The 10,224-nt window shown below is 33.0% G+C and overlaps 2 protein-coding genes and 1 pseudogene across 2 annotated transcripts; all 3 read right to left on the bottom strand.

Annotated features, from left to right (window-relative positions):
• The window catches only part of LOC107466298 (protein SIEVE ELEMENT OCCLUSION B-like), a 5,008-nt pseudogene extending 2,171 nt beyond the window's left edge, over positions 1-2,837 (bottom strand).
• Positions 2,838-4,117: 1,280 nt separating this feature from the next.
• Positions 4,118-4,701, bottom strand: LOC107466299 (phosphomevalonate kinase, peroxisomal-like). The gene is made up of 2 exons (XM_016085277.3): positions 4,556-4,701; positions 4,118-4,438 (listed from the first exon to the last, which is right to left on the bottom strand). Exons 1-2 carry the CDS (start codon positions 4,691-4,693, stop codon positions 4,172-4,174), a joined length of 405 nt encoding a protein of 134 aa, XP_015940763.2. The 5' UTR covers positions 4,694-4,701; the 3' UTR covers positions 4,118-4,171.
• A 620-nt stretch (positions 4,702-5,321) lies between these two features.
• Positions 5,322-8,033, bottom strand: LOC107466300 (uncharacterized). Its single transcript, XM_052254338.1, has 6 exons — positions 7,724-8,033; positions 7,026-7,089; positions 6,726-6,833; positions 6,180-6,246; positions 5,505-5,570; positions 5,322-5,438 (listed from the first exon to the last, which is right to left on the bottom strand). The coding sequence occupies exons 3-6, from the start codon at positions 6,737-6,739 to the stop codon at positions 5,322-5,324; spliced, it is 264 nt and encodes an 87-aa protein (XP_052110298.1). The 5' UTR covers positions 6,740-6,833; positions 7,026-7,089; positions 7,724-8,033.
• Positions 8,034-10,224: the final 2,191 nt, after the last annotated feature.

Below are 10,224 nucleotides of genomic sequence, written 5' to 3'. Positions count from 1 at the left end.
AATAAATAATATATATTTATATAAATATATAATGACTAAAATGGTTAATGGATCTAACAATTTTGCTTTCCCAATCTGTGTGTAATTATTGATATTGGCAGATTCGCAAATGAAGTTGTGACAGTATGGACAAATCACAAAACAATTATAATTATATGACTAAGTATATTATATCTTACTCTCATTCTCTTTAGCTATCTTAAATAATTGTACTTGCATTATTAGTTCAAAGAAGAAGAAAAAAACTTATGGTCAATTGGTCATAGTTAGTTCCCCACAAATTTTTGTAAAAAGTTACAAACCGTGGTTTTAGTAGCACAGTCAAACAGTTGCTGTGGGGCATCCTTTGGAAAAATGAGAAACCTAAACACCTCCATGATTTCAACTGGGGTTTGGAAAAGTTTCCTGAGCTTGCGAATATATTCTGCCTCCTCTGTAAAGCAAAAGTAGATAATAATAAAAATTGATTAGTATAGAACAACTAAAAGTTTTTTTTCTAATATTAACATAATATATTTATTTTCTAAATTTCCCAATCTCTCTGTACAATATCAACTAAACCCTTAATTTTATACGTTTACTATTTTATTAGCTAATTGTTTATTAAAAAAAAAAGTTTTGTAGCAGATCTCGCTTAATTTTAATCTAGAATAATCCTAATCAGGAGCCAACTTTATATAGTAGTTCAATACAGTCAAGGTTTGCACTTTTTATTAATTTTGAGTAAGGAGAAGAAATAAATAAATTATTTTATTTCATTTAATAGTTAAAACCTTTTATGGGATCTAAAAATTTCTTCTCACCTATCTGTAGATTGCAGAGAGTGATTTGCTTCCTGAGTTTGCTAAGGATGATGTTGATCTTTTGACCATAGTAGGACAGTTCCTGCTTATGCTCTCTGAAACCAACCAAAATATACACATTATTCTACGTATTAATTAAGCAGCAAAGTTCACTATAACATTTTAAGAAATCATAATCTATTTTCATACGTACGATTGAGTGGTGAGGCAATCAATCTGAGTAACAATGGCCACAACAGTGATGATAGACCAGTATACATCAACAGGGATTTGCTCAATAGCAGGCAACAAAGCAGGCACATCTTTAGTGTCATAACTTGTGAGCTTCTCCAAAGCAAAGATCAACTCAATCACTTGCAATGTTGTTTTCACCAGATTGTTGAGCTCGATGATGGCCTCACGGTGCTTCTGCACCGCGGCCGGCCTTGCCAGTAGCGGTACTCTTTTAAGCACAGCCACTGACTTGGCCAAAAGATCTGTTGGCTGCTGCTAAGCCAGCAGCCAAAACTCACCGTACTCGAGAGCGAAAGAGGCAAGTGTGAGAACCGCTTTTGCGTCCCACTCATAGTTTGAGAGCTTGTTGAGAATGGCAACTGTGGTCTTGTGAGCAATTTCCTCACCCGGAGGTTTGCAAGACATCTGCCACAATAAATCACCTTACTGTTAGAAACTCTATCACATTGAAATATACCCAAATCGATAAATGTTTCTTTTTTATCTTTTTTTTTTCTTCACTTTTTTGCTGATGACCTCAATTTGTTTTTTATGGAAAAGTCTAGGGGCCAGCAGTTTTATTGAATTTTGGCCAGTATGTAACCAGCCATTAGATAAAATTTCACACCAATCTCACACCATCAAATCATCATTAATGGCTAACAATCACAAAAGTTGCTGCCCCTAGCATTGCTCGTTTTCCACAGAGTTCGGGGCCCGATAGTTTTAGCAGGAAAAATATGTTTAAACAATTTTTATCCAACCAACTTTAAATAATTACAATTAATAATAATTAATTTTGTATTTTTAAAAATAAAATTTAAATAACACTAATCAATGACAATTAATTAATGTAGCAACAATATTTTATTTTTGTATCATTAAAATTTTAAATTTAATATTTAAAATTTAAAATTTATAATATTTTTCATCTTAAAAATGTACTAATTGAAAACTTATTTATTTCTCTTAACTCGGTGAAAATTTTCTAATAATTTTTTTTCTTTGAAATATGCATTTGATTTGTCCAAATATTTTAGAAAATCTTTAGGACGCAAAGAGTATCTCTAAATTAAACCTTTTTCATGATGTCTGTCTCTCATATCTGATGCGTGTCTCTTATATTTTTTATTAGTATAAAATTAAGTAAAAAATAAATTTTAACGGAAAAACATAAAAATTTGTTCAAAAAAAATATACTTATACTATGTTAAAATAACATATAGTCATATAGTTGAGTCTTCATATATCCTACTAGTGGAGTAGTAGTGGTTATGACATGATGTTTACCTCTCTTTGATAATGAACATTATTTTTTGCTACTTTTCTTATATGTTTTAGTTTATTTATTCTTGTGAGAATATGAGAGTGATAACCTCGTGCGAAATTTGTTTGAGGGTACAAAGTGGTGAGTTGAAATTAGGTTCGGCGTTCTTATCCTCTGCGTGGAGCTCCACGGTGCTTGTTTTGGAGCCCTGTAAATAAAATGAAGAGTTAGAAGAAAGTGTATCTGAAGGAGATCGAGTAAAGAATGATGAGAGGGAGAGTAAAGAGTGGTACCTGGACAACATTGTCAACAATGGAGGTGGAACGCTTAAGGGTGTTGTCGACGAGAGTGAAGAGAGACTGAACATCAAATTTGGTGTCAGAGTGGACATGGGTTGAGTATATTTGCTCCAATATCTGCTCATCAGACATGGTTAATGGGCTCTGAGTCTGCACGTTTTTGTGTAGGATGGTCATTAGGGAATGCTTAGTAGCCATGAGAGAGAACTCAAAAGAGATTTATAGAGATGGCAAAGAAGGATGGATATTCAAAGATGAGAGTATTGGTTTTGGTGATTATCCTGCTTCCTCACCTCCCCCTATTTATAACCTCCAAAGCTGCTTCATTTTCAGAGGAGAAAAAGAGTTATTTATTTATTTATTTGTATTTGTTTAATCTTATAATTATTACACGATACCTATAATGACTCAATGAGAGTAGTGAAGTATACAGTGACAGTTGGGTGGGTACGAGAGAGAGGACAGAGTACATAAACTCAAGTGTGAAAATAAGAGGATCCATTTGAGTTTAAATTAGTATTTTAATTTTAATCCCGTTATTTAATAGATGTGCATGAAGTAATTACACTGATACGATGTTAGAGTAAAATGCGGGTAACAATTTGTGTAAAGTAGAATTTTTTTAATTTTTTACTTACAAAATGCAGGTTGCGATTTAATTTTTTAATTATTTTTATAATTTTAAACCTGCAAAAATACAGGTTGTGTTGGGAATAAAGAGTATGACCACAATCCAATCAATCATGTGTCAAATAATTTGTTATTGTTATGATATTAAAATGTTAATATAATAAGGTTCTTGATTAAATTTAGAGATTTATCATTGTGATAGTGATCATAATATTGAGAAATAATTCTTTTATAGTTTAATCTAAATTGTTCTTGGTCATAGGATTATTAAAAAGGACATTAATACACAACTAGAAAATGGTTTAATACAGACAGATTTACAGACAGATTTGGTATATATTACAGACGGATTTTTGGTTACCGACGAAATTACCGACGGATTTTGTTCCTCTGTAAAAGCCTCGTCGGAAATTATTTACCGACGGATTTTTTTTCCGTCGGAAAATTACCGACGGATTTTTACCAGTTACCGACGGATTTTCCCTCTGTAAATTCTCCCTCCATTTCCTGAAGGCGACAAACTTACAGACGGATTTTTCGTCTGTAATTACAGACGGATTTTCAGACGGATTTTCCGCCTATAATTACAGACGGATTTTCAGACGGATTTTCCGTCTGTAATTATAGGCAGATTTTCAGACGGATTTTCCGTCTGTAATTACAGACGAATTTTCAGACGGATTTTCCGTCTGTAATTACAGACGGATTTTTCGACAGATTTTTCCTCTGTAATTTAAACTTTGGAAAATCATAATTACAGACAGAAAATCCGTCTGTAAATCCGTCTGTAAGGTAAAATAGAATTTTTTTACTTTTTCTAATTACAAAATAAACTTGTTTTCATACAAAATAAATATAAATTTAATACAAATTTTTATCTAATTTATATTCGAATATTTACAATATTTCAAAAAATAAACAAATTCATCGTATTAAAAATAAACAATATTTACAATAAATTATTCAATATGAATTGAAGATACAGCTGAAGTGATTTCATTTGTTCTAGGGTCAGCACTTTCTAAAGAAACGCCACAAGGATCTTCTTTAACCAGAAGGGCAAGTACATTGAGTGAGCTCCATGTTTTTGTCACATTGCTGCTTGAATCTCCCAAAGTAACAGCAAAGACAGCATCAAATCCTCCTGCTCCTGGAACTCCAGCCAACAACACTCCTTCCAAGTTCAGTGTAGCATCTAAAAGTTTTGTTTGTGATTCTGGTTCAATCTGCATGAATTGCAAGGAAAGAGTAGTGATATTCTACCAGCAGATATAATTTATAATTAACATCATTCAAACAGAAGAAGCCTAATAATAAGTGCCAAATCAATGAAAGGAACTTACAGGAACACCTGCAGCCTCACCCATTAGGCGCATATGATATCTAATCCCAAGCATAGCTTCTTTTGCACCTAGCAATGCTTTAATAACTGCTTCCTTGTTGGGTTCAGAAGCTTGCTCTATCCACTGCGAGAATTGCATTTTCAACATCAACATAAGAAGAAAAGACTATTATAGAAGTGGGGTTTAATTTTAACAACAAGAGAAGAAATAAAGAGGAAGATATTCTCAATTCTCAATAAAAATAACTCAAAAAAAATACACTATTATAGAAGTGGGGTTTAATTTTAACTCATTTTGTGCATTAATAAGCATGCACATTGAACAATTAGCTCGCCAATGCTTGCTTTATTTGCGCAAGTAGTTCTACACATTTTGAAGAGTTCACATTCTTTGTTACAAAATTTGAATCCAACCAACAGCTAATAATTGTTTTAATCCTTCATGTCATTGCTTACACAGCTAAAAAGAAGCAAATGGGACACTTGAAAAGTATAAAATGTTAGATAATTCTATGATGAAGAGGTTTTTGTGTGAAAAGAATAAAATAATATATAATTTATGTTAAAAATTAATAAAAATAAAATAATACATTCTCTTAAATAAGTATTTAATTATCTATTAAAGAAAATCTTTATTTTTTTTAGCATTTTTTCTCTTAGTTTTTATTGTAATTATTGCAGCTGATTAAAAACTTATTAGTTACTTACATAACATTTTCAATAAGGGAGTCCATATAGGACGAGTTAATTAATAGGCTAACCAAACATTAAAAATCATTTGTAACATTACCAAAACCAGAAACACCATAGCCAGCTCCAAGTTCAATTACACGTTTTCCTTTAAGTTTAGCTGGAGAAAACCTTCCCTTTCTGCAATTCCGTTCCTGAAAAAACTAAATTATATTTATGACAGGACAGTTTAGAAAATGTTAGGAGGATCAACAACTTACAAGAAATTTGGCAAAAACAAGTGATGAATCCCACACTTTTGTTCCTAAGTGCTTTGAATTGGGATCCTAACAAAACAAAATTGGCATTGTCAAATATTTTATAGATAAAGAGGAAAAAGAAAAAGGAAAACTTCGGGGGGTAAATAATCGAATAATGAATTCAAATCTTAGAAGCTAAAGAAGAAACAAGAGAACATCCCGAAGTAAAAAAATATAAAAATTCTAAGCCATGAAAAATTATCAATCATGACTTGCAAATTTTCCAAGGGGACTCTTCCCTATAGCATTGTATATATCTAATCATTTCCGAGGATATCGACAGTACCTACTTATCGAGCAGAATCATAGAGTCACTAGGGCAACAATATGAGCCTCTTCTACACCAATCATACTACTCAAGAAGGTTTTTACTTTTACAAAATTTCAGCTTGCCTGACATAAATCATATCAACTAAGGCAAACCTCGCTCGGCTTAAAGGAAAATATAACTTCAATTTACTAAACGAACAAAGGTGTTAGCTGTTATTAATCTACCTGCATTAAGATTTAAGACTATTTAATATATATAATGCAAGTTCTGTTCACCAGTTCCATAAAGAACACCTTCTTCAAAGTACCTTCCTCTCAACAAAATGGGATAGTTATAGAAGGTATACTTGAAAAAGATAAATATACCTGAGTAAACTGCAATTCATGGCCCAAAACCTCCAGTGGCATTTCAAATGTGGTTGGAGAATTTAACCTGTTCGAACAAACACAAGTGGTATGACACACATCTATTCTAAAGCACATAACCAATAATGACATAAAACAGTAAAACTAGAGTGATATTACAACATATGTATTGACAGGTATCACCATATGATTTTCCTTAGGAGGGGAAAAAATCAGAAAAGAACACTGCTGGCTGGCAGGCACAGAATGATTCAAAAGAATACAAATTTCAACAAATATCACTACTTAATAGCAATTTGTGCTATCATCCATCATAAGAAGAGGAAGTCAAAGCTCAATATGACATGCTAATCAAAGAAAAACAACCAAATAACATAAATAACTTCAAATCTTTATCCAGACAATAAAACAAACAGGTAGTGTTCAACCAAAGTGAAATCACAGAAACATCATATAGAACAGAAGAATTGACAGGTCCTATCAATAAAATGGGCAACACATCCCTTTAGATTATATAAGGTTAAGACTTGAGTTTAAGAAAGATACCTGTCAAGTGCCATAAGATCAGAGTCTGCTAAATGAAAAAATCCCAGATACGAAAGACAAATCCAGAGGCTCTATCTCCCACCTGAGTTCATATATTGCTCTTAACCGCTGAAAAATAATAACAATAATTAAGAAAAAGAGCATAAATTTATGAAAAACATAGTAAAAAAGGAACAATGTTAGAAGGGGGAAGCAACAACATTGAAGAAATGAGAGTGAGAATGAAAGAGTGGTTCGAAATAAAGAAACATTTCTAGTTAAATTGTAAAGAAACATCTAGTTAGACACAAAGAACCTCACCTCCCATGTCGCTAGACCCTTCATGTAGCCAGGAAGACATTCAAATTCATATCTGACATATGTTCTGTCAATTAACCAAAAAAAGACAGTTAAAATATGTGAATATGATAGAGACGGTTATAATATTTAGCTTTCCACACAGATGTTCAAGGAAACAAAGTAAGAATGAAAATGAACTCTACTGTACACCAAAGGCATTCTCGCACTGACAGTTTTCCATAATATGAATAAGTGATCATTCCCCGAATAAGAATGCTAAGTAAAGAACGCAGTAAATTTAATAGCTATTAAACAGAAACCAAACAATTAGCAGTTAGTATTTAACAGCTAGAACACAGGACTAACTCGATTTCATAAAGAGCATCATTGCCTCATTGACTCGATTTCTAGTTCATAAAAGATGAACCTGCCTGATTTTCACTCATGCCCTTCCAAAATTGATTTGAACAGAAACACTAGAAGATACACCCAAAAATTTCAGCTACTCTGGCTTCGAGTGAAAGGCATACGAAAACATTTTTCTCATGAAAAACTTTGCCAAATATCATAGAACAGAGACTAGATGGCTGAAGAAATGTGAATATAGCATAATAATGCAGAACTTCAATAGCAAGGAAGTTGCGTAGATATTAGATCAATCTTCTAAAGCAACACAAGAACAACTTCATGATATTGATCTAGAAAAGAAGCAAACTGACCTGAGCTCCTTTCATCCAGTCATCCTCCTCAATAATTTTAACTTCATATCTTGGTATCTCTTTCAAACCAATAGAATCAGCAGCATGTGAAATGCTCATATTTATATCCTCACCTTCAAGAAAAATGGAACTAAAAGAACAAAAACATAGACTCACATTTACATCAAATCAGAACCACATGGTCCCCTGCATTGCAAATTACAAAAATCAAAAGCTGAAAAATATATATAGGACTACTAAATTTCAACATCATCATCAAAATTAAATTTCATTATCAACATTTGACATTTCAGTATATTAGTTTCTCTTATCCTATTGTGAACTATTGATTGATATCATTACAGTAGAAGCCAAACATTCATGGGCAATGAACAAGACAAGGTCCAATTTTTCATAAACCATTAAATAAATTGCATGAAAGTAGCTAGACTTACAATAGGAATGGCAGGATGAGTATAAACCCCTCCAGGTGAATAAAGTGCTGCATAAGGTGGCATCATAGGTTGAAAGAGGTGTTCTAGTTACTGCAACCCTGGATCAAGGTAACATAATTCATTATTAAATCATGATAATCAATAATCAATATGAATCAGAAGCAGGACTTCGAGAAAGCTATTAAATTATCCATTCCAGCAGTAACATGATAATGCAGTGCAATTTTGGTGTGGTGTTAGATCAGTGGAATCAAATCATGTTTTAACTACAATAAGCAGATTATAGATCCAAAGTTATCAATCTACAGAGAAACAAAGAATGAAAAAACCATGGAGCAAAGTTCGACTTGGAATAGATTAAAAAAAAATATCACAGAATTGGGGGAAGAAAGAAATGAATCCAAGAACAGTGTGTGAAATTAGAAACTGATACAGATGTAATTACAGCTACAAATCTTTGATGTAATCACCCTGTAAAATTAAAAAGCAAAACAGAAGGAAAAGAGAAGATATTAGTGCTGAATCAGGAACATGGTGATGAAAGTGATTTGTAATCGTCAAACGAACTTAAATATAGCAAAGCCATTACATAAAAGAAAACAGTTTATGCACTTTCACTTTCATGTTAGAGAGAGTGTACTAAATAAAAGATTTATACTGTTTCAGAAAGCATTGCTACTTCAGCTTGAACTTGTTGGTTCATCTCATATGAGTTATACGAGTTTACAAGAATCTGGATTACTGCACTTGACCACCTTCATTTCCCCACACACCAGGCCTAAAAATGTTTTAATTTGAGAGGGAGAAACAAGTAAGCAGTTAATTTGAGAAAATGTCCAAAATGGTGCAGTCACAGATGGAAATTGGCATTGATTGTATGAAATACCACAGTTAGCAACTTACGCGATGGAAACGAGATGGTTAACTCTATCGGTAGAAGAATAGAAAAACACAAAGGGAGCAGCAATCAAAGTAGTTCAATTGAATGGAAACTTGGATTTTGTTCAGCCTTATTGCTTAATATTCCTATAAAAGGTATCTCCTTTTCCATGAATGCTGAAGATCCGCGCCGAGTTTTCTTGCGATAAATGCATGTCCTGACAATATATTCAGACAAAAAATTCTTGACAAAGTTATGCTTAACCCAAAAAAAAAAGAAAAAGGAAAGAAAGGAGCATGATAAGGCCCTTAGAGACATTGCGTCGAACACATGATAGACATGAATATATTATAACATTATATCCAACATAAACATGAAAGTTAACACCATCAAAATAAGTAGAAGCCATGCAGGTGCACACATTACAACTAACAAGTATTTATTTGAAGGAATGATATATCGATCACAAGCAGCAAATGGGAAAAAGATGGAGATTTTGAAGCACAACAAAGCAGAACCACCACAAATGTACAAATTTTATCATCTACCGTTTATACACCACAATGAAAATCTAACCAGAGAAGATTCTAATTGCTGCACTTCCTGAAGACAAAAATCATTCAAAATTAAATTGAAACAGGGAGTGAATAAATAAATAAATACATAAACCGTCTTGAAAGAAAAGCTAGGGTTCGAAGAGATAGACAAGTTTACAAAGTGAGAGTAAGATTAATAATGTTGTTGCTAGGGTTTGTTGGTTTGTTAGTGTGTAATGGTTTCGATTCCTGAAGACCTGAACAGCACAGGAACTATGATTTCAAATGAGAAGAATTCAAAAATTAAAAGCCATGCAAAACCATACCTGAACCGGTGGATGAGGATGACCAGCGAATGGCAGTTGCTGTCAGTGATGAGATCATGGACGGAGCGATGGAGAAAGCGGCGGCGGTGAAAGAAGCTCCTGTGATGGAGAAAACGTGGACGGAGAGAGGAAGAAGCTCTGAGAGGATAGGATCTGAGAGGATGGGTTCTGAGAGGATAGGAAGAAGCTCCTATGAAGGAGAGTGTGAAGTGTGAATGCATCGCGAGAGGATAGGATGTTAGGGTAACTCAATATTTTAGAGGGAAAATTTTAAATTACAGACGGATTTTCCGTCTGTAATAATCTGTAATAATTTAATAAAGCG

Source organism: Arachis duranensis, chromosome 9 (genome assembly GCF_000817695.3).
Source record: "Arachis duranensis cultivar V14167 chromosome 9, aradu.V14167.gnm2.J7QH, whole genome shotgun sequence".
Lineage (NCBI taxonomy): Eukaryota > Viridiplantae > Streptophyta > Magnoliopsida > Fabales > Fabaceae > Arachis > Arachis duranensis.
Note: the sequence above shows the minus strand (reverse complement) of the source record. Positions and strands in the feature narration are given on the sequence as shown.